Genomic DNA, 27,525 nt, shown 5'->3' with positions numbered 1-27,525 from the left:
GAACATAATAGACAAGTTGTCATCCACGAATCTTGTTTTCAATAAGGTTTCTCAACTGGAAATATTGTTCTGTTGTATGTCCTGTGTCCTCATGATAATCACAATATTGGGAACTTGGTGGTCGACCGGGTTTCAATGGCCTCGGAGGTCGATAATCTAGTTCGGTTTTTAATACAGCTAGTATGGTTGCTTTTTCAGCATTGAGCTTAATAAAGTCTTTTTCGTTCTTGGGGCGGGGTTTCCATTCTCTTTCGTGTCTGTCGCGTGGTGGAATGTCATTTTCTCTTAGGATGTCACCTTCTCTTTGCCTCGGGGGACGGCGGTATTCACGATTTCTGTCATTTCTTGGAGATCGAGGGTTATAGCTTCGGCGGCGTTCATATCTCGTCGAACGTCACAGAGACTGAATACAACTGACAGTTTCCTGTAGCATCATGCGATGCTCGATGATCTGGAATGTGGCTTGAAGAGTTTTTGATCTTTTTTCGAATATTTCTTCTAAAAGGAGGCCATATCTCGATTTGTCGATGCCTGCTGTGAGGAAATTTATCGCCATTTATTCTATGAGGTCGGGAATTTCATTAATCTCCTCTTGGAAGCGAGTGAGGAAGCTTCAGAGACTTTCATTAGATCTTTGATGCATTCTCATAAGAGAAGCGGTAACCTTGATGCCCTTATAATTACTTCAGATCGGGCTTGAAATTTTGATTTTAAAGTTGTCCAGGAATCAATAGAATGAGGGGGTAAGTTGTTGTACCATCGGAGTGCAGTTCCCTGTAGACAAGTGGAAAAGAATTGACATCGAGCAATTTCTGAGTGACCAAAGAAGGTCATCCGACCGTCAAAGGCGTTGAGGAATGCCAAGGGATCAGACAACCCGTCAAAGTGGTCGAGGCTGGCGTTTTCAATGTTCTATCGATACGCGCATTCTCAAGAACTAGTGACAGGAGGCTTTCACTGACAGACTTAAACCCCGATTGATTGCACATTAGAGTACGTATTTGTGCTATTTCCTCTTGTATTTTTTTGAATTCTTCATGAGAGATGGATTATGTGAACTCAGTCATCTGGGAGACGTCGGCAGATGACACTGTGTGTTGTCGGCGTTCGCGCGGTTGGGAGTACGTCGATTCTGCTGATGGTTCATACTCATATTCGGCGTCATCGTCCTCGTCATAATGTTGATCTCCTGGACCTTGGTTTTCTATCGTAGTTTGCTGGAGTTCTCGGCGCAACCGATAAATTTTGCGTTGCCACTCAAGTTTAGCTTAGAGAAGTCGAGTCTCGCACTCCAGAAGCTCGAGTTCCTCATCAGAGTAAGATAAATCCTCCGGCTTATCAGTGTTTTGTGCTTTTAACTGCTCAACCTTTTTGAGGTGAAGCCGCATGTCGCTGGAGAGCACTTGTTTACCTTTTGACATCTGAATTTGTAACCGTCGGTCTGATTTGAACTTTCGTTTCTTGGCTTGTGGCTCTGTGTTGGTTGGATCTAGTGGCTGATCATGAGAGACTTCTTCCGGCGGAGGTCAGGCACTTTGACTGTAATGCCGTTTATTTGGGCGGAGCTTAGTCGTCGTGGCCTTTAGGAACGGTGGAAATTTCTGTCATCCGCTCCTTAACCTGAGTTGGTCTGGCCTCTGTCGGATCAATCTTTTCTACAATCATCTTTCGGTTGGATTGCAAGAATAAAGCTACTTCTAGCGCCAAATGATGTACCCGAATATTTAACTAATATACGAGAAGTTATTTAAGAAAATTCATTCTTTATTCAATTGTCCAACCTCTTCAAATGATGTTGTGGCTTTTACTTTACAAATGGGCCTCTTGGGCCTTTACACAAATGTTACATAATTATTACAATTAAGTCTTTTTGGGCCCTTCTTCTTTAGTCCAAGGTCCAAGAGCCTCTTATTAATTATCAGAATGCAATAAACTTGTACATAAACAATATCAGCAGTAGTGCTGAGAGATGTCCTCAAGGCAAAAGCAAAACCGCTTGTGGGTTGAAAAGCATAGTAATATGATCTGAACCGTTAATCTGCTTCACCTGATCATTTTGCATAATCTGAACCGTTAAGTTGTTTCCCCTGATCATTCTGCATAATCTATAGTACTTGTCTGATGCCTCAGGTGGGGCCGATTGAGTTGCAGAGAAATATTATTGCACAGAAATATGATCTGAACCGTTAATTTGCTGATCTTCATAATACCGTTAGATACTTGTAATTTAAAAATCATAAGAAAGAACCATAAATCATTTCAACTAGGCTAGAATTGAAATTTGGCCCTTCTCTGGATCTTGTTACCTAATCATTCTTATTGCATCTAATCAGTTGACTATAATTCAACAAGAGTGTTACATATTTGGAAATTTTGAAAAATAATGTGTTCGTTTGAGAAATCTTAAAATAAGTTAATTACGATTTAAATGAATAAGTGACTTATAAGTAATAGTAGATGAGTATTTAAAAGTTATATAAGTGTTTAAATAATTTTATTTATAAGTCATAATTTTTTTATTTAAATCAACTAAAATAAATAATTTTTAAATATAATTATCTTAATTCATAAATTTAATATTAGATTAATATTTAAAAACATATATTTTAAAACTAAAGTTAATAAAAAAGCAAAAAATCAAAATAAGGTAAGAAAAAGTTCATCGTTACCAACATTCAACTTATCAACTTATAAGTTGTAAATTTGACTTATAAGTTGGGTCAACAAACACTCATCAATAAGTGGTTGTGAGCTTATAAGTCATAAGTTAACTTAAAAGTTGTAGCCAAACAGGCCCAAAATATGAAATTTAATTTTTTTTCTATGGTACAAAAATTCTCCATAAAATAATTATTTTCATTAAACAAAATTTATCATCTGACAGATAGATATGCAAGATATCCTGACGCTTAAACAATAAATTGGAGTGACACGAGTACTCAGTAGTATTTCTAAGAGACCTCCTCAAGGCAAATGCATAGCTCTTGTGGCTTGCAGAGCATAACCATGTGATCCTTTCGGCATAGGTGCGAATAATACTTCAGGAACTTTCTCTTCAACTGTTCATACGACCCGATGGACCTAGGTTTGAGGGAGTTGTACTATATCGAAGTCGATCCATTCAGGTAGGTCTTGAACATTTTACAGAGCATGATGTCATTATGACCCATCCCAATTATCAGCAATTCATATTTTTCACAGTGGTCCTTCGGATCGCCCTTTCCATTAAACTCGCTCATCTTCGCCCGGGGGAGGTCGGTACTGCTCGATCTCTTCCATCACAATCGGTTCTCAGTCGACCCTTCTGTCACCGAACATGGCCTTTTCTAGGCGAGTTAGTCTAATTCGGGACCCATCAAGTTCTTCGTCTGAATCAGATGAAAAGTGTTGCTTCGTCCGCTTCCTTCTAGGGTGCGAATTAGAGTCAGACTTGTCTTCATCGTCATACCCCCTTATCTCTTTCCTTGGTTTGGTGGTTTTCTCTGGCTCATCAGCTTGCAGTGCTTCGCACAGTGCTTTCTCCTGTAGCTCAATTTCTTCCATCTGGAGCTGGAGGGTTTTCAATAGTAACGCATCGACCTCTCTTCGCTTCTCCCGGGCCTCCGCTTCTTTCTCAGCTTGGTCGTCTTTTGCTTTGCCCTTCTCCATGGCTAACTTTTCTGCACGGATCTTGAGAAGCAAAGCTTCCTCTTCGGGAATTAACTTGATGACTCCATCGACATCCACCAAGGAAGACGCATGTCTCCCGTCATGAGGAGTGAAACTAGGTGGTGGTGAGTGTTCATGAACTGCGTTTGTCATTTTCACGATATCTCGTTTGTGATTCTTATAGTTCCCACAGACGACGCCAAATCTTACGCCCGGATCTCCTTCGTACTGCAAAAACGGTCTTCGGCCTCTTATGAACTGCCTTCGGCTTCTACCTAAAAAGGAAGAGAATGCGATGGATTGTCCCCCCGATTCACCTCCGGTGTGAGAATAAAAATATGGATATAGACTGGGTTTTGGGAATACAAGAATGTAGAGAGTAAGTGAGAGAATGAGTGTGTAATATTTTTGTCTTACTTTCCCAGTGATTTTATACCCAAATTTGACATGAATGCTCGTCCGTTACACCTTAGAATGAAGAGGAGTGAAAATGGGGCGCTATGATTGTATAATCCCAATGGTGGGAGGAGAAATAGGCCTCGGCATGCGGAGCTCCATGAGCTTTCGGTCCAGTAATATGGTCGTCTAATGGGTCTTCGTTCGTTGGGTCTTATTGGACCCATAATTAACATAATCACTCATAAATTCAACAAGAGTGTTATATAAATGCAAATTTTGAAAGATAAAATATGAAGTTTTTTCTGTCGTACAAAAATGTATTCCATAAAATAATTATTTCCATTCAACAAAGTTTATCATCTGACCGATAGATAACCAATAGATATACAAGATATTCCAGATGTTTAAACAATAAATTGGAGTGACACGAGTACTCAGTAGTATTGCTAAGAGACCTCCTCAAGGCAAATGCATAGCTCTTGTGGCTTGCAGAGCATAACCATGTGATCAGAACCGGTGATCACCTTCACCTCATCTGGTGGATTCAGTTCAATCATCCACCTTTGTATCTCTTCAGGAAGTATAATATCTTGGTCAGCTACAACATAAACTCGACGGACTGAACCAAACCTTTCTTTTGTAACTTTAGTTTCTTCTAACGATATCGTATCCATATTTGTAGGATGTGGTCTCACCAACATAATTGCAAGCGTCAAATCCTGCATAAGATTACAATAATCTAGTAAAGAACATAACAATGGAGCAGAAATTATCAAAGACCGCTATAATACATAGTACTTGCCCAGGGCCGGCCCTGAGATTTTGGAGGCACTGATCGAAATCAGTTTATGAGGCCCTACTCTACATAAACCATGCAAATTCTTATATTTTTATTTAAAGGAATTGAAATTTTTTGGGCTCTTGAGTTTAGAGAGCCCTAGGCACAAGCCTTGCTCGCCTATAGCCAGAGCTAACTTGCCTCGGGTGGGGTGAGTTGATACAACTTGGATTCCAACATTTTGGGGCCAAAGAGGAATGCAGTTGGTCGCTTGTCCAACCCGTCATCAAACATTACCTGGCTGTCCATGTTTGACTCGATATTCTTTTCCACCTGTACACACATTTTTAAACAAAATATTTAAAGTCTACAAAAGAAATATGAACAAGAGAGTCCATATTTTAACATGAATGTATGTTTGTTAAGGAGTCATATTATGCACCTTTTCAGAAATGGAGAGGAGGTTAAGGTCTGGACTGAGCATGTAAGCAGTGGTAAAAACCGCGACAGAAACCTTCTCAGGAAACCTCTCCATAGCAACAGACAAGGCAACTCCCCCCATGCTGTGGCCGACAAGAACAACCTTCTCCTCCGCCAACAGAGAAGCCATAAACTCCATTAGGGGTTCCAAGTAGACTGAAAAGGATTTCACCTCGTGTATCTTCGTCTGGTTAAGTCCAGAAGCCGCTAAGTCAAGCACAGTCACTTTGTGTCCTGCTGATCTTAGCAACGTCGCTACCTTGTACCAGCACCAAGCACCATGACAAGCTCCATGAACCAGCACAAAATGCTTCTCCATCTTTTGATCCATCCTAATCTATGTTCTACTCTCTGTCTCAATTGTTGCTGTATATATATTGCAACTGACGGATAAACCCAAGTAGTTTTAACTTTTGTACATTCAACATTCCACAATCTTCATGCAATGAGATGCTATGCAGTCTCAATCGTAGACTATATTTTAGAATGTTATATTATGACGAGCTAGTTAAAGTAATGCATTATGCATGTTTACTAATTAGACTCCACACCGGCGTAATGATACACCTTAATTTGCATAATATAATCTTACTCCTAGTTCTATGTCATCCAACCATATGATAAAAACTGAAAATGATGCGAATATTGGAAACCGTCATTGTATCAGTTATGAAGGGTCTTCAACACCATTGACGGTGTAAATATTTACCTTCATACTACAAAACTTATACACGTACCACGTAAACATCTGCAATATAAAACATTATTAGAATAAATTTTACTTCATGCATATATATGCTTTTGGACTTTGGCCGGCTACTATCTAGCATCTCGATCTTAGTCCAATCATATACAACCGAAACCAGCCGAAACCAGGTAAAACGATTGAAAGAAAAAAAATTGAGAAGTAAAGCTTTCTATTCTGGACTGAGAAACTCAATAACCTCTGCCTAAACAGGGTATAAATCAATTTTATGATTCATATACAAAAAGGGTTATTAATTATATGTTGTTTTCCCCGCCCCTAACACACTTCTTTGAAGGTTTTAGGGAAATCGACATTTGGTGCTCGGTTTAGAAGATAGGGAATAGATAATGGATGGAATTGCCTCCAAAGCTCCAACTACAAGAACTGTTGTGTCAACTAGTCAACTCCAAGCCAAATTCATAAACTGACAACTAGAAAATATGATGATTCTCAAGATGTCAACAATCAAAGTCCTACATAATATTTTCACTCTGAAGTTTGAATATTCTTCTGCTTAAAACAAAGCTCCTCAAATTTTGTCAAACTGCAAATGAAGAAGTAAAGAGATTCAGTTACATTTTCCGTGAAATAGCGTGTGATGCTATAAATGCATGAGATCCATAATAGATCAATACTAAGCATACCACAGCGAACCAATTTCACATTCATTCCAATGACAGAAATGCATATGTGTGTGTATCCAACAAATAGAATTAAAGTCAGTCTATAGAATATAATGTACCCAACAAATTGTGAAGAGCTTATCAAATTTCATAGAAAGATACTTGGCAAAAAAAAATTCATAGGAAGATAAATTGGTTAGGTTGTTGTTCCAGGAATGAATGTTAGCTTCTGAAGTTGTAGAGGTAAGAAAAAACTGGTGATAGAAGATAATCACATACCGTCGCAGAAGCACATCTGGATTATATGGAAACAATTTTTTTCTATGTAGATTCAATAAAGAACTTTTTAGTGAAAGCAAACATTCCATGGCATCCTCGAATGGTAGTCTTGTAGTTCTGTGCTGCCTGATAGCATATACATCTTCTCTCATAGATCTTTTCGGTAGTGAAAGAGGAATATCATCATTTTCATGCTGCACAGGAACTTCTCCTCCCTTGAAATCAAGAACATCAACAGAAACTTTTCTTTTCTTGCTGTATCTATAAATTGTAACTTCCTCATCCCATGAAAACTCCACGAAAAAGGTCCATGAATCACATACTGCACGCAGACACCTAAGAATTGCAAACAGAATTATTATAGAATTAAGACCATGTATGGATATGCACATTACCTTCTTTATATGAATGTCAGATACAAAGATACAAATCACTACATCAGCAAGATAGATACTCTCAATAATCATCTTAAGATTCAAATTTTGACACACCAAAGTTGATTTGATATTTTCACCATCCTCATCTAACATATGCTGCAATGATAATATCCTCTACCGCTAATTTCCTTAGTATTAAAAGAATTGCATATCACTAGAAGGATGTACAGTAACATGCCAATATGCAAAGTTGCAAACTATGCATCATAAGCACAAGAAAAATCCTTCTAAAACTTGCAGCTGAAAAACTAAACAAGCACCTCAAAAGGTATTCAGCGGAGCTAGCTCCTGTATCTTTTGTAATGAGGTAATCAAGCAGCACCTGATGATCATATAGTAGCTGCAAACGGAAACAAGAGGGAATGATTATATTTGTATAAATTATATTCAATACATTCCACACATCAACATATTTCTTTTATAAGCATCATAACAAAATCAGAGTGTATAGCCATCATCAAGAAAATACACGTCCCAATACTGGAGATGTTCTAACTGATCATAAGTCATTAGTGTACCTCAGCGAGGAAGAGATGGAACAGGCATATGGGATTTAAAATGTCCGAAATAAAACAGAACATATTTTCTTCGTCTTCTACTTTCTGAGGAGTTTTTGATTCTTCACAAACCCTATGCAAAACAAAGAAAGGGAGGACTAAATATTCAACCAAAGATTTTTTCCATAATGAATAGTGACAACTGAGCTTAAACTGCCAATGCTTACGGTTTCACTGACAAAGGAATGGTAAACAGTTGCAAGAGAACTTGAAATAGGATGTCATCCTGCACTAGAGTGAAAAATTTTAGACGCTGGAGCTCAGAAGACAGAACTATTGCAAGAAATGTAGAAATTGTAGCAATAAAAAAATAATGCTAAAAGGTAAAAACAAAAGTGTAAGTTTTTAGTTTCTTTCAAGAAGCTAATATTTCACAAACTCGGGAAATCAGCTTTTATGGAACAAGAATAAAACCTCATGCATATATAGGCGTAGAAAGGATAATGAAAAGCTTGCACATTTCTGAGTGTAATCATCATTGTTCACGAAGATAACTTGAGTAAAATGTCCATGAAGCCACTGATATAGCCCTAACAAACCTTGTTTCCTGTTGCAGCATGAATGGTTCCGCTTTTGCTCAGACAATAAGCTCAGATTTATATTTGCACAAATACAATGCTCATCAACCCCATCCCTTTGGGAAACCAAACTTAAGGAACACCTCAAGAAAAGGAAGACTGCAAGTCTTTGCAGATGACGATCAGAAATTCCCTTATTTTCTCTAGAGAAGCTTATCAAAAATGGTGAACCTTCTAAAGAGTCATCCAGATTGTTATCCACTCTAGTTAGTGGTTCAGCCAAAAGATCTTGGAAGTATTTGCTGATAATGTTCAACCACGAAACAAGAACTTGACATTGCAAATGCGTTTGATAAGTAAGTCTCATCATTAGCTTCTGCAAGTTACATTACAGTTAGTCAAATTGTACCGCTATGTACAAAGAATAATTCCTTGACAAAAAAGCTTTTTCACACAACACTAAATTAGCACTGACAGGTATTACTAATTACTATCCAATCAAGCTTCATTCCGTACAACATACATATATACGTAGCATAAAAGCAAGCAGATTAGAGGTTTTAGTGTTTCTATATTAACTTTCCATTCAATAGCATTACTGCTTCGCAAAGAATATATATCAGACCCTGCACGGGGTAAATACCCTCTTCTCTTTTCTTCTTTTTTTGTGACCGGGTAAATACCCTCTTTGAAACTATTAAGAAAATGTAAACCTAAAAAAAATGGTATATGAACCATAAACCTAAATAAAATGGTATATGAACCGTATGGGCATCCGTATTTCACAGGTCGAAACTTCAACCAAATGGGAAACAATTACCAATCTTTAAGAAACTCTTTCTTAAATGTACCTCCATCCCATTATACTAGTCTTTTCTTTTAAAAATAAAAAATAAAAAATAAAAAGTTACGCATATTAAAAAAATCCAACTTTCAAATTTATTTTTCATCCATACCCATATTTGTTGCATTTGTTAAATGTGTATGGGAAGGAAAGTCAACACTGAAATAGGAAATGAAAGGGTGATACTGAGAATTGTTTATAATTTTGTATTGAATGCGGAGATGGACAAATAATGCGGGACATAAGAAATCTTCCAGAGAGACTAATGGATGGAGGAAGTAGTTATCAGTAGCAAAAGATGTAGACAGTTTATAATTCTTCTTGTAATCGTTATTGCAAATACTAGAATTTTACCATCATGAAACTACTCAAAGATATGATGGTACAAACGCAAACACATCTGGTTCAATAAATAACATGATATTTTTCATTTTGTACTATTTGCAGTACTCAATTCTAAGTAAACTTATTTAATTTCTTCGAAAAAAAACTAAAGCAAGTTATTGCGTAAAGTTTGTGCATAAGGTAAGCAGAGGTGTGAGTTTTACTATCAAAATGCCTACCCAAAGATGAGAAGGGGGGGGGAAGCGAACATATTTATTTGGTCCAATGTGTAGCTAGAAAATATTTTGTAGGTGTAAAATGCGCAGTCCAAGTGAAATAGTCTAAATTTCTTGATAAAATTTAGAACAAAAAATAATAACGAAAGAAAGTTCTTACCAAAATTTTGTGTCTGAGGTATTGAGTTTTATTACTAAAGCACCATGCTAAAATTTTAGGCATGGCATTGCTAATGATGCAAGCAACAGGTTGCTCATCCATACAAGCCGCTGAAGTTTCAGATGCATAACCATGAGCAGCTAGAGAACAAAAGAACTGAACTAAGTTTCCGCTAAACAGCGTCAACGGAGTAAGGTTCTGAAGATTATTTTGAACTAAAGCATCTTGTCCTAGATACGTTCCGCCAAGAGAAAGCTCATTAAAGACATCCCAGGGTATATTTAGAAGACAATTTCTGACAGAATCCAGATATCCTTTCAAAAGCTGATCATCACATTCCCTTTTTAGGTGTTTCAGTATTTTATGCAAAACAGATATTACACCAGCCACAGTAGACCAATTTGCAGATTTTAAAGACCGCTTTAAGACTATAAAAGAAGCTAATAGATCAGAATTTGATTCTTTCAATCTAGTTGGGGATTCCAAAGTTCGTAGACAATGACAAGTTGATAGTTCCAAACAAAGGCCCAATAGGTAAATATATTTCTCATAAGAGCTCCCCTGCATAACAATATGATTGTAAGAAGATTGTAACTATGCTATGGAAAAACAACTTCAGGGTAGCAGTTTCTTACGTACAGAAGCGGCCAAAAACTCAGAAATAACCACAAGAATGTTTTCTGCTATATGTAGTACATATCTATTATGGACTGCCAGCAAAGATACCTAGAAAAGAAGACATTTAAATAATGTATTAGGCTAAATAAAAGAAAACAAATTGGTATTTATCAGGTAGTACTTGAGTGATGAGTCTACTGTAATCAGATTAAAAAAACATAAACTCGTTCAGAACAGCCTAATTGGAACAATTTAGCCAGAAAAAAGATCATCTTTTTTTTGAAATAAAAAAAAAGATCATCTTATTAGAAGCAAATGCATCATTGATGCTAGTTAGTTAGAGTTAGTTAGAGCAAGTCCAACAACTTCCTTAAATTGGTTCTTAAGACCAATTATAAGGAATTTGGCATAAAATGACACTCCAACGGTGTCTTAATGGTTCCCTGAGAACAAGTCCAACAAGCTAGCTATTCAAGCTCTTAAAATGAATTTTAAGGAATGAGATCAAAATTGGAACTCCAACAATCTCCTAGTCACTCCTTATATCACTAATAGCTTCACCTCACTAGTTATTTTTAAGTAAGAGCAAGTCCAACGGTATGCTAGTAGCTTCTTTATAAAATATTGGCTCTTAATAATTTAGGATATGATTTTGAATTTTAACTACAACAATGATCCCTATACTCCTTCCTTATTATTATTATATTAATAAATTTAAAATGATATGGACAAAAAGTGGGAGAGAGAGAGATAAAGAAGAGAGAGAAGTAAAATTTTTATTGTTAAAAGTGTTACAAGGGAGTCCTAGAAGTTCCTTAAAGATAAAAAATGAAGGTCATATTTTAGTGATTTAAGGAAGTACTAATACACCGTTGGAGTGTCATTTTATGTCAAAATCCTTATAATTGAACTTAAGAACTCATATATGGGAGCTGTTGGACTTGTTCTAACATTCTTCTCTATTTAAAGAATCCCTTAAACAATATTTTATAATATAACATGAGCCACATCATCTTTCTCCCTCTTACTCTAATGAAAAGAATGAATTGTTACTATTAAATTATTACATAAGGAATGAATTAAATCACTAATACATGATCTTCATTCCTTATTTTTAAAGAACTACTAGTACTCCCTTATCACTTTTATTAATAAAAAAATCATTTTTCTCTCTCTTCCTTCTCGCTTTTAAATTTATTGATATAATAATAATAAGGAATGAGAGTAGAGATCATTGTTGGAGTTGAAATACAAAAAAAAAATCATATCATAAATTGCTAAGAGTTAATATTTTATATTATTTTTAAGGAAGCTACTAGCACACTATTGGAATTGCTTCGGAAAAAGTTACTAGACGACCTAACTAAACAATCTCGAGTTTCTCCAACAAACCAGATTCAAATAAAATCATTATAATAGACCGTAAAATAATATCGAAAGCATACCAATTCAGTAACTATCTTAGTTAAGCAATGATGATCTTCAGCCTCACAAACTGCGTATTCTCCCCTATCATGAGTTGTCTCCGCTCCATCCTGTGCAAGTTAAATTCGACAAAATCGATGATTTCGAGTATCAAATAAATTAAAAAAAAATTATAAATACAATTCGCTAAATAAGTAGAGTGTAGTAAATAGGGAGAGCTAACAGTGTCTGAATCAGAATCGGCGTATTCATCAATCCATAGCTTAATTTGACGAGCGACGTTGGAGAGGCTGATTAGGAGTTGTTGCTCTGTATGTTTAGGGATTGAAATTAAAAGCTCCTGGAATAATATATGTAATTAGAGTTTAAGTGTATAAAACAATTTATGAAGAGAATTGATGAAGAAGAATTAAAAAAAATGATTACAGTGATCATGTTGAGCGGAGCAAGTGTGCCGTGGATGAGTTTGCACAGGCGGCGTGTATTTTCCGGTTCCCGCCTCATTTTCTCCGGATGAATTCAGGTTGTGGCTTTGCTTGGTAAATTAACCATCTCTAACCCATAGGAGTACATACTTTTACACCATTGCGCAAAAGGGTGAAGGACAAGTTTGGCAAGTTTTTGATTAGTTGTTCACTTTGATTTTTATTTTTATGCGTATTTAAAGATGTTTTGATCGTATATATTTTTTGATAATTTTTTAAAAAGTTTGTTTGAATAAAAACTTAAATTTTAAAATTTTATTCAAGAAAAAAAAATTGAAAAATTACTAACCAAAATATACGGTTAATGTATTTTAAATTACGTGTAAAAGTCCAATTGAACAACTAAATTTGAATCGAGGGAATACTACACATGCTTTGGGGCAGTAATTTGTGATATATTACTTTTTATTAAAAATTTTGGTACAGAATACGCAATTGAGATGTGAGTATTATAAGTCTAATAAGCAAATGTAAAATTTTTTATACTAATAAGCATATTGTTAACGGGTAATATTGTGTAATACTCCCTCCATCTTATATTATATTTTTTATTTTAATTAGTCAATTATCAATCTTTTTGTATTTTGACCATAAATTATATTTTATTTATAATTAAATAAAATTCAAAACTTGTATCATTAGAAAATATATATAATTCTCTTTAGAATATATTTTACAATATTTTAAAATAATATATAAATTTGTCTTAACTGTCAGTCAAAGTGTAATTGGTTTGATTACATAATAGTCAAAACAAAACAAAACACGGAGTACTATTTATCATTAATTAGACTTAGCGACGCGCTTTTCATAGTTCAAGACTCGAGCCATGTGATCTGACTTGTGAGGCGTGTGACCGTGCTGCAACACCATTATCCATATTTTATATTTATATTTTCCAAGTAGCTGAGTTGGAAAAACATGATAGACAGAATACGCATTCGACCGTGATGTAATAAATCGGCTATAATTGGTCAATTATTAAGAAGTGGTTATTTTTGTTAAAAAATTAAAAAATTCTAAAAAAATCAATTATTTATATAATTTTTCATGCATAAAACTCCTCTACAGCTTATACAGAACTCTAAAAGTTAAATTATTTTGATATCACATCAAAATTTACACAAAATTTGAAATCTAAATATTTAGAGTTTTTGTATATTTCCTTCATTTATATATTTCTTTACTAAAAAATGTGTTCGGTTTGTATACCACTACTTTATTACTTTATTACTTTATTATTTTTAATTTTACTTTTATAGTTCTATAATAAAATAATCTATATAGAATAGGAATGTTGGTTGGAGTTGAATTTGAAAATAACTTAATTTTTATATTATTTTGAGACGATCTCAAGCCTACATGACAACACAGTTGAATACAAAATTTTGTATAAAATAACATGGCAAACGTAAAGTAAGGTGAGATATTTTAATTAAAGTTATTTATCTGAATATAGGGGCATTTCAATCGAAACTTAACACGCGTTTTTTTGTGAAAAAAATTGTACTCGGTTTTATGCATGTAGCGTTTTTCATGACAAGATGCGGGAAAAAAATATTCAAAATGAAACACACTGCGTAAAAAAAAGTCCAAAATGACTCTAAATGTAATATCCGAGACTTTTACATTAAACTATTTTGTATTTTATATATTGATATTAACTTTTCTTGTAAATTATAAAATTTATTTGATAGAGTTATATGTTTTGAAAATTAAAATAATTGCATTTAATAATAAAAATTATCTTTTATTTTAATTTTTTAAGTTTGTTGTTATTAGTGGCTAAAAAGTAGGAGTGCTGATAAGATGTGTTCACTAAACGTGGGTATGAATTTCAAATAGTGGATAACTATCCTCTTGGTAACAGTTTCGAATCCCACGGGTGGAGAATTAATGATTATGCCTCCTTAGTCAGAGCATGTCACTTAAATGCGGTTTACCTTGGTTCACGTGGTTTGCAGGCTATTGGGTGAGCCCATAGGGTCCACCAAGTTGTCAGTTGGGATGCCCAAAGCTACATTCACATCATCTTTAGAGAATTCCACTTGTTGGCCTCTAATGGAGCAATTAACCACAATAGATACAACCCGATTTTCATGTACCATAGTCCTTACCACAGCCGTGTTCCAAAAATCCCCTAGAACATCCAAGCAAAGTACTGGATTTGCTGTTAGAGCACCTGCAAAGTATGTTTCAGAAAGAAACTTCACAAAGCTCTTGAAACTGTCAGGAGCTTAATTTGCATCAGTGAAAGCAAGATAATCAGTGCCCTCCTTTGGAATGAAAGGTGTAATTGTGTTTGATGTCATTGGAATAGTTTGAATTAGAGTGGGTAAGAAAAAATTCAGGAAAAGAGTTTGAAACAAGAGAAGACGATTTAGATTTGGAAAAATTAGGTTACTTAGAGATCTCGAAGGCGTAAAGAGGTGTATGTCGAGATGTCTGGGTATTTATAGTAAAAGGTAAATGACTTATCGAGAACCAAATATAGATATTTGGAATTTGCTTATCGAGAAATCATATTGAGAGTAGATACATATCGATATGTCATTTTCGTGACTCTTATCGAGAACTAGAGAATGACTTGTCGAGATGTCAAAATAAATACCCAGTTTGTCCTAAAATATGGACTGAATTGTTTCCAATTTTTATTTGAATAAATCAAAATAAAATCAGAATGAACTTTATGAAAGGAATATGTCATAAGTCCAATCATGTATTAGGATTTAGGAATAACTTTTATGTAATCTGTTTTGATTTCATTGATATTAATAAAAGACTTGTTTTGTTTTTATTACGGACTTTATATATTTAAGTGTTTAAATAAGATATACCATAGTTTAGAGTAAAGCTTTTTATGGATTATGATGAGATCATAATAGTGAGACCTAAAAGATGATAACTCTAAACTTAAATAGTTCTTGGTCATAGGATTACTAACTGGTAATTAATAATCCGCAGAGATCGGTACATACTATGCTTGCTTCATTATGAAGGATGTCTGTTCTCATAGACATTTGTGTGGTGACAATATAGCTAGTATGTAGGTGCTTATTATAGAATAGGTTCACTGAACATGACTCGCACAACTGAACAACTGATGGAGTTCACTCACGTGTCAGCAGTTGTTCACATAGTGATAGTTGTACAAGTATCCTTAGACTTGAGGTCATCATAGTCATCTTGTGTACACTGAACTATGCTTTGGTTTAGTTCTTAGTCTCCAGGGACAATTATTAGGGCTCTACTGGGTATAGGAATTTATACACGAAGATAGTGTATGATCAATATAGGATCTACCCCTTCCAGTGAAGGAAGCGAATGTTCAAGGCTGATCCACTTATGCTAGTTCAGGAATCTCTGGCCAGAGTGAATGAAATTAGAAAGGAGTTTCTAATTTGCATAGAACTACGCATAGTAAATGGTAAGCAAGTGATTGAATTAGATAGTCTTGACACGAGATCCATGCCTTGTATTTAATCGGGACATTGTAGGGAAAAAGGAGTTTATTGTACGATAACTATTCACTGAATAGGTTCTTGGTATTCTAAGCAGTGAACTCATATTATCCGGATAGTCGCGATATGCTAAGAAGTATCCCTCACGATGTAGAATAAATGTGATTAATTAATTAATCATATTTAATAAATTAGAGAATTTATATAAATAATGATAAAATAAGTTTATTATTATTTATTTCTACTACCGGCTTAATATTGAACCTACAGGGTCACACCATAAAAAGAGAATGATTTAATGGTGGAGGAATTAATTAATAATGGCTAATAATTATTTATTTGTGAAATAAATAATTAATTGGAAAATTTAATAATTGATTAAATGAAATTTAATTGATTATAAATTAATTAAGAAAAGTTCTTAATATTATTAATTAAGGATTTAATTGTTGGAAATTAAATCAAGAGAGAGAATTATTTCTAAAGTGTTTAGAAAAAGGATTAATAATTAAAAGGTATTTTAATTATTAATGAGAATAATAAATGGGATAATAATAATAATATTTATGGGAAAATTTCAGCTGAAAATTTTGCCTATAAATATACTATTATAGACCCTATTTTTATTCGAACCCAAAAACCCAAAAGTTTTAGAAAAACAAATTCTCTCCACCTCCTCCTTCTCCTTAACGTCGTTTTCTTGGTAGAGTGCTTCACGTTTGAGGAGCAGCTGCTAAGGATCTCCGATCGTTGCTCTTATCTCCGAATTATTTTAAAGGTTAGATTTGATCCCTCGAATTTTTATTCATGATCTGTATGCTTTTATTTGGATTTTATGTGTGTAAAAGTGTTTTCCCATGCCCCTGCTGCGATTAAAATCCATCAATGGTATCAGAGCTTAGGTTGTATGCATATAGATCTGTGGTAAAAATTTCAGAATTTTATGTGCTTGTATGAATTAATTATGATTTTTACAAGTTATATCATGGATTAATTTTGTCTGATGAGAAATCGTTTCTCAGAATAATTTTGAATGTTGATCTGGGTTCTACAAGTGTTGTAGATCGTCTGGGTATTTTTTTTATAATTTTATGATGTATAAATTTTTTATTATGAATTTTTGAAGTTGTTGCAATTAAAATTCGTAATTAAATAAGTATATATATGTATATTCTGTTGTATATATATATATATGTTTGTATATCTGTTGTTGTACTGCACTGCTGTGGACTGCTGTACTTTTGTTGATGGCACGGAAGAAGACAGAGAAGGTACGGCGGCACGCTAATCGAGAAAAGGCGGCTGCTGCAAGAAAAAAAAAGGGTGTCGCGCATTCTGGGAATGCGTTACACCCTGTGGCGCATTCACGGAATGCGTTACACCTTTTAATGGCTTAAAAGGGTCGTAACGCATCACCGGAATGCGTTACAGGGCTTGTAATGCGTTCCTGTAATACGTTCCAGCCCGACTGTCCACATTAAATTTGATTTTCTGGGAGTTTCGTAACTCCGTTTTGGGCATGCAATATACCGTTGGATTCGTTTTTCCGAGACGGATCTAATGGAGTGATCAATTTTAGTTTATATAAAAGTTTTGAACTGTTTATATTTCCGGAAGTGTTTTAATGCTATTTTTAATTGTTTTAACTGCTTTTAAATGCTTCATGTGATACATAGAGATGTATAATGCTTAGACTAATGTGCTAGATGATATAACATGCCTACCTTGATGTTTATTCATGTTTATATATGTGATATATGCTTAGTTTATCATGCGATGATAGATTTAGGTGAACTTAAATGAACATAAGGCGTTTGTTAGACAACCTAGTATAGTGAAATTGTTTCATAACCTTAATAATAATATTATGAATACAATCATGAGATTCTTGTGTTTATGAAACACGTAATTGAATATGAATTTTCGATATGAGAGAAATGATGATTCTGTCAACAACAGATTTCTATCTGTAAGAAAGGGTTATTAAGTGACGCCTCTTGACAATGCTCCAACCGATCTGGGAATCATCTGATTATTGATTATTGATTTGAAATATTTAATTTAAAAGGATAAACTCTTTATAATATGATTATGATTGTAACGTAATATAATCCCTCTAAAATTAAATAATATCAAGTAGTAATTGGCCAATGACACAACGGGCTTGTGTCGGTCATAGCCTTCCAACATGATAGAAAGTAGTTCTTATTTTTGAATCATTGTCATTTCGTGCCACAGCCGAGGGCTTTGATTTCGAAATAAGAAATACTTGTCTATTACATAGAGATGTGTACATTGAATAAGAATCTAAAGGTCGTTACGTGCCACAGCCGTGGGCCTTTGGGGACTGATTCAATTGTACGGAATGTTGGGTTAGACTTGACTTAGAATATTGAGTTTGTCGTGCCACAGCCGTGACTCAATTATTCAAGAGGCTAAAGTTTGATTAGGGAATAACATTAGATGTAATTGACAAGAGTTGTCTGCCTATTGAACATTACATGGCGTTTCGTGCCACAGCCGGGGTTGTGTAATGGAATGTAGGATCCCTATTCCCACTAGCATTATGAATGCTTAATTTTTCACGTAGGGGGTTGAATAAATTAGGTAAACTAGTGGGAGACACTTATGAATAAAGACCCGATTCATATAGTGTTTTAAAATGAAATCGAATATTTGCTAAGTGTTGTTATGTGTTTATCATTTACAGATTTACAATATATATTATGTCTTCTGCACTATCACTCAGGAGCATACTGGATGCTCACAAATTGACTGGTCCTAATTATGCTGACTGGCTTCGAAACTTGAGAATTGTTCTCAGTATTGAGAAGCTAGAATACGTGATTGACTCACCTAAGCCTACTGAACCTGCTAGTGATGTACATAATGATGAACATGTTGTGTATCATAGGTGGATAGATGATGCAAATGTTGCTCAATGCATCATGCTAGCTTCCATGAACATTGAGCTACAAAAGCAACATGAGCATATGAATGAGATTTTAAATGCTTCATGTGATACATAGAGATGTAAAATGCTTAGACTAATGTGCTAGATGATGTAACATGTCTATCTTGATGTTTATTCATGTTTATATATGTGAAATTAAATCAAGAGAGAGAATTATTTCTAAAGTGTTTAGAAAAAGGATTAATAATTAAAAGGTGTTTTAATTATTAATGAGAATAATAAATGGGATAATAATAATAATATTTATGGGAAAATTTCAGCTGAAAATTTTGCCTATAAATATATTATTATAAACCCTATTTTTATTCTAACCCAGAACCCCAAATTTTAGAAAAACCTAATTCTCTCCACTTCCTCCTCCTCCTTAACGTCGTTTTCTTGGTGGATACCGGTGGAGTGTTTCACGTTTGAGGAGCAGCTGCTGAGGATCTCCGATTGTTGCTTTTGGATCACATATTAAAGGTTAGTAATCGATCCCTATGTTTTTACCACGATTTATATGCTTTTATTTGGATTTTATATGTGTAAAAGTGCTTTTACATGCCTCCGCTGCGATTAAAATCCAACAGTCCAAGCTGCTGAGAATTCTTGAACAATGCCCTTGTCTTTACAGAATTCAATTAGAGTTGCATTTCTGAATTCTGTGTCATTGTCACTTCTCAATCTTTTCACACATTCCTGATCTTCAGCCTTCTTTTCAATATTCTTGATGTGCTCAATTATGATGTGTGGAGTTTCATCCTTAGAGTGCATAAATTCTACCCATGTGTACCTTGAGTAGTCATCCACCATCACAAGTACATACTTCTTTCTTGAAATTGATAAGACAATTACTGGTCCAAATAAGTCTATGTGAATAATTTGCAAAGGTGCACTTGTAGAATTCACAGTTTTACTCTTGTGACTAGATTTCTTCATTTTTCTTTTTTTACAAGCCTCACAGACCTCATTTTGAGCAAACTCCAGATTTGGCATGTCTCTCACTAACTCCTTTTTACTAGAGTATTGATTGCCTAGTAATTCAAGTGAGAGAGCTTTTTATGCCACAACTTGTTTTGTTCTTCAGATGCCTTGGTGTAGAAGCAACAAATTTCATCCTCATTTGGTGAGTCCAGGTTTGCAACAAATAAGATTCCTTTTCTTGCTCCTTTCAAAGCAGTTTCACCAGTCTTTTTGCTAATGATCAGGCATTCTCCTTTGTCAAATAAAATATTGAATCCTCTACCTGTAAATTGGATGACACTCAGGAGATTCACCTCAAGACCAGCTACCAGTGTTACATCTTCAATGACAACATTTCTAGAAATTATCTTACCAAATCCCATTGTGAAATCTTTGTTGTTGTCTCCAAAAGTCACTAATGGGTCAGCCATTTTCTCAAATTATGATAGCAGGGCCATATCACCTGTCATATGTCTTGAGCATCCATTATCTATGATCCATATGACCTTCTTCACTTTGCCTTGCACACAATGAGGATTAAGTGTATTTAGCAATCCAAGCAGTGTTGGGTACTTTCTATTTGTTAAAAGATTAGGTAGAGGTAGAATTTGATGATTCAGAAATGTTAGATATGAATACAACACAGGGGGTGAATGTGTTTTGGCTTAAATGTTTACTTTTTGATCGACTTTAGGTTTAGCAGTTGGTTGTTATCAATGATTTTGTAGAATAGATATTAAACATAAATAACAATGCAAATATGTAAAACAAAGATCTTTAAAACTCACTTAATTTTATATTAAAAATCAAGCAGTGTTTTGCTACAAAATCTCTAAGTTCTTGGTTTAGAACTTAGCTTCTTTCTTGAGAGAGAATACAATTTTTAATCTATCCAGTCCTATCTTAAACAGAGGACCTCAGTTAACTTTATATGATAGTTAACTTTGGCTTACACAGTGAACAATAAGAAGTGCTAATCACTTTTCTAACCTGTCACTAATCACTTCTATTTAAAGGAAAAGTGAGATTTCCATATCTAGATTAGCATATCTTCATCCATTGTGTATTGGTTGATCCTCCTTTGTCAGTTAATCTTCACCATTAATCTTGCACATCTCTCAAGCTGCTTTTTGTAGACTTGTCAATCCAGCTGTGTGAATTGTTTGTTGATTTGCAACCTTGGATATTGAACTGTTCTGCAATTCTGTACTTAGAGAAATTTATTCACTTCGAGATCTCCAATTAAGCTGTAGAGAACTCGACATCTCGATAGGCATGTTGGCTTGTCGATATCTCTAAAACTTCATTGTTGACTTGACTTATCGACAACTCTGAGTTCTCTAGTGAATTTTGGTTTATCGATAACTCAGAGTTCTCTAATGGACTTTGGCTTATCGATAACTCAGAATTCTCTGATGAATGTATACTTTTCGATATCTCTGAGTTCTCGAATGGGTATCTGACTTATCGATATCTCCAATAGCATTTCCTGAGTTCTCGATAGACAATTCCTGAGTTCTCAATAGGTCTTTCTGAGTTCTCGAATGACTTCTCTATAAAACTAATTCTGTGACTTGTAGAGATCTTGACTTAGAATATTTTTCACCAAACAGAATTATTCAACTCCAAACTTCTTCATAATTCTTCTGAGGCATGACCTTCTTGATCTTCTTCCAGATAGAATTCTTAGGCTTGACACTGTTTAGGGAAAAATGCTCCAGTCTGCTCCATTTATATTTTACAGACATTAAGTGTTACAAGTATAAATTACAGATTAAGGTTATAATACAACCAATCTTAGGGTTGTCAATATGACTTAGTCTTGTTATGATACAGTCATGTCTTGCACAACAATCTCCCCCAATTTGTGAGAAGATTGCTTATCACAAATTCATGCCTGTTAACAAGACTAACCCCAAGTTAAAGAATGAAAATAAAACAATACAAAAGCTGATACAATACTTGTACATTGAACATTTGACAGTTTGCAATAATTAAGTAAAGACTGAGCTTTCTGATCCTTTCTCAATTATATTCTTAATCTGTACAAGTATTTCTAATTCTTTTAGGATGGGGGTGTCAGTTAGAGCCTCTATTAGTTTCAGAAAATATGGTTTAGGATAACTAGGTAACATCCATATCATGTATCTTGACAAAGAGCCAGCTTTTACATTCAGAAATCTTCAATCCTTTGATATTCTGCTCTTGCCTGCTGCCTTCAACTCTTCTGATCTTCTAATATACTCATCAATGTCATGCTCATACTTTCTCCTCTTTTCAGCTATCAAAGCTCTATGCTCATCTCTCATCTCCTCTCTGTTAATCACAAACACTGCCAATACTGTTCTCCATGCCTTAGTGGCTGAATCTTTACCATTCATCAAGCTTAGCACCCTTTTCAGTTCAACAATTGAGAGAGAATCCATTAGTCTATCTCCAAGCTGTTCAAAGGACCCATTACTGTAGTAGATTCTAACTTCTTTGATGTTAACAACCCAAACTCTGACCATTCTTTCAGCTAGCTGTTGGAAGTAGTCTTCATCTGAATCAACAACATTTAGAGGTTGGAAATCATCTTGATCATCTGTTCCAGATGGCCTTTTCACCAAATCCATGATCATTGAGAAATTCAGCTATCAGTTGTCTTCTTCTTTGTCTTCTTTGTCTTCTGAATCTTCTCTTGACCTTGGCTTCTTTTGGACCTATTCCAGCTGTTTTAAAGTGTGTTTTATGGGGTGGCTTGAATGAAGGTACAGTTTTGAGTCTTTTCAGAGATGTATGGCTGTGAGTGATTTGAGTTTTGATGAAAGAGTTTGCAGTGAGCTTGTAGAAATATTTAGACTTAGAGGTTTGAGGTTGAGCAGTTTTTGATGAGGTTGAATGTGAAGGTTTAGCAATTGGTATTTGGATATTTAGAGTTTGGAGGGGTTGTGAGGTATCATTCTTTTGTCTTTGTCTCCTTCCACCCCTCCTTTGAGTCTCAGATCCACTTTTCTTCTCCTTCTCTTTCTCGCCATCACTTTTTCCACCAATTGCCTTGCTAGATTGACTTGAGTTTGAGCCAGAAGGGTTTTGACCATCTTTCTTCTGCTCATCATCACCCAAGTCATCTTTGTTGATTTGAGTTTTAGGCAAATTGGCTTCAGGGTTATCAATGTATCTCCTCAGAATCTTGATCATAGCTTCATCTTCACTAGTCTTCAATTTCTTACTTTTCAGCCCAGACTCAAGCACCATTATCAGTCTTCTTTTGGCCATGACACAGTTTTTAGGTACTCGGAAATGTTTCAGTTGCTTGGTTGTAGAGCAGATATAGTGCACCCCTTTGCTTGGATGTAGATAGGCTCCTGGGAATGCAGCTTCATGAGCCTTCTTCAACTTTGCTAGTAGCATTTTCTCTTCATTGGTGATTATCCTGATCTTGTTAATCAAAATATCCACCTCATATGCTCTTCTATAAATTAGATAATTGATATTGACTTGCATACATCTGTCTAAACCAGAATCATTAAGATTGATCACTATCTTTTTCTCCAAAAACTGGTCCTTGACTGGGATCTGCAGCACCCTGATGTAATTGATAGTCTTTTCCAAGGTCTTTTTGTAAGTGAAGAAGTTGTTGTTGAGAGATTTCCTTAGTCCAGTGAGCAAATTGTCAAACTCTTGTGTCATTCCTGGACCTTGGGCAGCCATAAGGAGCCTCTCTTGTTCTAGACCTTGTACTTGACTTTTGAGTTTTGATTGTGCTAGCCTTGCATCTATCTCCCCCTTAGTCTTGGTGACAGGCATGAGTAGGGGAGTAGGAATCTCAGATCTTACAGCTTCAGGCAATGCTGGCAGTGGTATATTGAGTTTTCCCATAATGGCTCCCAAAGCAACTGTATTCTGGATTTGTAAATGCTTATGGGACTCCACTAGGACCTGAATATCATGCTGTTGACTCTCAACCAATGTGGTTAGAGCTCTGACTTGTGAAGATAAATCTGAGTTGGAAGCTTGAAGTGAAGAAATTTGATCTTGAAGTTCTTTATTTGAGGAGTAGAGGTAGTGGAGACTGTTGTAGCTGAGAAGGACCCAAAGTGTTCATTAACAGCTTTTCTGACACCCTCCATGAGAAGAAATGAAGGCTCATACCTAGAAGTATGCATTTGATTTAGCTTGACCCTGGTATCATTTGAATTTGTGATATGAGCTTGAACTTGTTCACACAGGGCCTTGAAAGAACTCTTCATATTTGACACTTCCTTCTCCATTGAAGCCAGATTCATCCTTGACATTTGCTCAGTGAAAGACTGGAATTTATTCTTGATGTCCTTTTGAGAAGGCACAATGTCATCCATCTTTTCCTTGATCAGTTCCTGATTTTATCTTCATGTCCAGTCAATTTTACTTCAAGGGCCTTTCCAAAGAGATCAGACAACCAGGCATCTACATTGCCATCCTCTTCAGCCTCATCTACTATCTTCTCCTTCTGTTGTTCAAACTCTTCATTGAAGCATAGCAGTATAGCTTGATAGTCCTGGTTCCCCGTGTCTGAAGTGAACAATTGCTGAGAGAGATTGGCCAAGCCTGAGATTTGATCTACAAACATGTCATCAACTGTAGAAGGTTGAGCTTCTATATCTTGTAGCCATTGAGCCATGACATGTGGTTGGCTGGATTGTGATGTGGATGGTTGTTGAGATATGTCCAGATTACCACCTGTGACTGAAGTCACAGTTTGACTCACAGATAAATCTGTGGTTTTGACAGTTTATTGTTCACCACATATAGTATGAACCTCTATTGGAATTGGAGAGGATTTGACTGAGTTACTGTCATGTACACCGGCCTCAAACCTTTGTGCACCTTGGAGAGCACTGTCACATAAATGTGATGAACTTGCCTTTCCCATAACAGGGTCATTGGCAATTGTACTCCTAGCTTCAACTGCCAAGGCAATTTCAGCTAGGGTTTTGAGGGGAGTTGTTCCTTCTAGATGAACCTCCAATTGAATTAGAGAGGATTTAGATAGCTCTCCCTCAAGAGTACTACCCTCAAACCTATTAATCTGTGAAGATGATAGTGCACATGAAGGTGCACGAGTGACCATGGGGTCTTCAGTAAAAACTGATGAAACCCCCATGTTTTTGATGGTGTCATCAAGGTCTACCCCAGCTAGTAGCCTCTCACCATCTAGATGTTGGTTCTGGGTGGTGATCACAGTTTCATGAACCATGTCACTTGAGTGTTGGTGCACTTGAGAATCAGATTCAACTGCTCTATATGATGAAGAAATTTGAGAGATTAGAGAAGTTTGCTCAGTTGTGAGTGTTGGCAGCTCCCCCTGAATGGATGAGGGAGCTTCAAATGATGTGCCATCTGAAAGGAATATGTCCTAAGTCCAATCATGTATTAGGATTTAGAAATAACTTTTATGTAATCTGTTTTGATTTCATTGATATTAATAAAAGACTTGTTTTGTTTTTATTACGGCCTCTATCTATTTAAGTGTTTAAATAAGATATACCATAGTTTAGAGTAAAGCTTTTTATGGATTATGATGAGATCATAATAGTGAGACCTAAAAAGATGATAACTCTAAACTTAAATAGTTCCTAGTCGTAGGATTACTAACTGGTAATTAATAATCCGCAAAGATCGGTACATACTATGCTTGCTTCATTATGAAGGATGTCTGTTCTCATAGACATTTGTGTGGTGACACTATAGCTAGTATGTATGTGCTTATTATAGAATAAGTTCACGGAACATGACTCGCATAGCTGAATAACTGATGAAGTTCACTCACGTGTCAGCAGTTGTTCACATAGTGATAGTTGTACAAGTATCCTTAGACTTGAGGTCATCATAGTCATCTTGTGTACACTGAACTATGCTTTGGTTTAGTTCTTAGTCTCCGGGGACAATTATTAGGGCTCTTCTGGGTATAGGAATTTGTACACGAAGATAGTGTATGATCAATAAAGGATCTACCCCTTCCAGTGAAGGAAGCGAATGTTCAAGGCTGATCCACTTATGCTAGTTCAGGAATCTCTGGCCAGAGTGAATAAAATTAGAAAGGAGTTTCTAATTTGCATAGAACTACGCATAGTAAATGGTAAGCAAGTGATTGAATTAGATAGGCTTGACACGAGATCCATGCCTTGTATTTAATCGGAACATTGTAGGGTAGAAGGAGTTTATTGTACGATAACTATTCACTGACAGGTTCTTGGTATTCTAAGCAGTGAATTCATATTATCCGGATAGTCGCGATATGTTGAGAAGCATCACTCACGATGTAGAATAAATGTGATTAATTAATTAATCATATTTAATAAATTAGAGAATTTATATAAATAATGATAAAATAGTTTTATTATTATTTATTTCTACTACCGGCTTAATATTGAACCTACAGGGTCACACCATAAAAGGAGAATGATTTAATGGTGGAGGAATTAATTAATAATGGCAAATTTAATAATTTATTAAATGAGATTTAATTGATTATAAATTAATTAAGAAAAGTTCTTAATATTATTAATTAAGGATTTAATTTTTGGAAATTAAATCAAGAGAGAGAATTATTTCTAAAGTGTTTAGAAAAAGGATTAATAATTAAAAGGTGTTTTAATTATTAATGAGAATAATAAATGGGATAATAATAATATTATTTATGGGAAAAATTTCAGCTAAAATTTTTGCCTATAAATACACTATTATAGACCCTATTTTATTCTAACCCACATCGAACCCGAAAACCCAAAAAGTTTGGAAAACCCAATTCTCTCCACCTTCTTCCTCCTCCTTAACATCGTTTTCTTGGTGGATACCGGTGGAGTGCTTCACACTTGAGGAGCAACTGCTAAGGATCTCTGATCGTTATCTCCGAATTATTTTAAAAGGTTAGATTCGATCCCTCGAATTTTTATTCACGATTTATATGCTTTTATTTGGATTTTGTATGTGTAAAAGTGTTTTGCCATGCCCCCGCTGCGTTTAAAATCCAACAATGGTATCAGAGCCATAGGTTGTATGCATATAGATCTGTGGTAAAAATTTCAGAATTTTATGTGCTTGTATGAATTAATTATGATTTTTACAAGTTATATTACGGATTAATTTTGTCTGATGAGAAATCGTTTCTTAGAATAATTTTGAATGTTGATCTGGGTTTTACAAGTGTTGTAGATCGTCTGGATATTTTTTTCATAATTTTGTGATATATAGATTTTTTATTATGAATTTTTGAAGTTGTATCAATTAAATTCGTAATTAAATAAATCATATATATATATAAATTGATTGTAAGTATATATATATTGCATCTGCTTGTACCTGTTGTGGTCTGCTGTATTTCTGTTGATGTCACGGAGGAGACAGACATGGCAGGTCTGTCATGCACGTTAACCGAGAAGAAAAGTCAGGCGGCGAAAAAAAAAATAGGGGTGTAACGCATTCCGGGAATGCGTTACACACCTGTGGCGCATTCACGGAATGCGTTATACCCTTTAATGGCTGAAAAAGGGTGTAACGCATCACCGGAATGCGTTACAGGTCCTGTAACGCGTTCCTGTAATGCGTTACAACCCTTCTGTTGATTT

The 27,525-nt window shown here is 35.1% G+C and overlaps 2 protein-coding genes across 4 annotated transcripts; both read right to left on the bottom strand.

Moving 5' to 3' along the window:
• Window positions 1-4,364: 4,364 nt before the first annotated feature.
• Window positions 4,365-5,898, bottom strand: LOC141662019 (methyl jasmonate esterase 1-like). Its single transcript, XM_074469067.1, has 3 exons — window positions 5,268-5,898; window positions 5,027-5,158; window positions 4,365-4,766 (listed from the first exon to the last, which is right to left on the bottom strand). Exons 1-3 carry the CDS (start codon window positions 5,634-5,636, stop codon window positions 4,494-4,496), a joined length of 774 nt encoding a protein of 257 aa, XP_074325168.1. The 5' UTR covers window positions 5,637-5,898; the 3' UTR covers window positions 4,365-4,493.
• Window positions 5,899-6,117: 219 nt separating this feature from the next.
• LOC141662018 (uncharacterized) lies at window positions 6,118-12,690 on the bottom strand. 3 transcript variants are annotated; one of them, XM_074469064.1, is made up of 11 exons: window positions 12,501-12,690; window positions 12,298-12,414; window positions 12,095-12,184; window positions 10,667-10,757; window positions 10,032-10,591; window positions 8,364-8,843; window positions 8,117-8,175; window positions 7,911-8,022; window positions 7,653-7,732; window positions 6,956-7,291; window positions 6,118-6,597 (listed from the first exon to the last, which is right to left on the bottom strand). In XM_074469064.1, exons 1-11 carry the CDS (start codon window positions 12,576-12,578, stop codon window positions 6,540-6,542), a joined length of 2,061 nt encoding a protein of 686 aa, XP_074325165.1. In that variant the 5' UTR covers window positions 12,579-12,690; the 3' UTR covers window positions 6,118-6,539. The 3 variants fall into 3 exon arrangements, with proteins under 3 accessions (XP_074325165.1, XP_074325167.1, XP_074325166.1); XM_074469066.1 differs by having other exon boundaries at window positions 6,119-6,597; window positions 8,117-8,180; window positions 8,489-8,843; XM_074469065.1 differs by having other exon boundaries at window positions 6,119-6,597; window positions 10,032-10,592; window positions 10,671-10,757.
• Window positions 12,691-27,525: the final 14,835 nt, after the last annotated feature.

Source organism: Apium graveolens, chromosome 5, assembly GCF_009905375.1.
Source record: "Apium graveolens cultivar Ventura chromosome 5, ASM990537v1, whole genome shotgun sequence".
In the NCBI taxonomy this organism is placed as follows: Eukaryota; Viridiplantae; Streptophyta; class Magnoliopsida; order Apiales; family Apiaceae; genus Apium; species Apium graveolens.
The sequence above is the reverse complement of the archived record's forward strand: the minus strand, read 5'-3'. Positions and strand labels throughout refer to the sequence as shown.

Excerpts from the sequence above, each read along its gene's own strand:
- LOC141662019 (XM_074469067.1), bottom strand. The coding sequence starts at position 5,636 with ATGGATCAAAAGATGGAGAAGCATTTTGTGCTGGTTCATGGAGCTTGT. Across the intron at positions 5,159-5,267 it reads TCCTCTCCATTTCTGAAAAG|GTGGAAAAGAATATCGAGTC; the intron begins GTGCATAATATG and ends ATGTGTGTACAG. Across the intron at positions 4,767-5,026 it reads ATCAACTCACCCCACCCGAG|GATTTGACGCTTGCAATTAT; the intron begins GCAAGTTAGCTC and ends AATCTTATGCAG.
- LOC141662018 (XM_074469064.1), bottom strand. The coding sequence starts at position 12,578 with ATGAGGCGGGAACCGGAAAATACACGCCGCCTGTGCAAACTCATCCAC. Across the intron at positions 12,415-12,500 it reads CTCCGCTCAACATGATCACT|GAGCTTTTAATTTCAATCCC; the intron begins GTAATCATTTTT and ends ATATTATTCCAG. Across the intron at positions 8,023-8,116 it reads ATTCCTTTGTCAGTGAAACC|GGTTTGTGAAGAATCAAAAA; the intron begins GTAAGCATTGGC and ends TGTTTTGCATAG.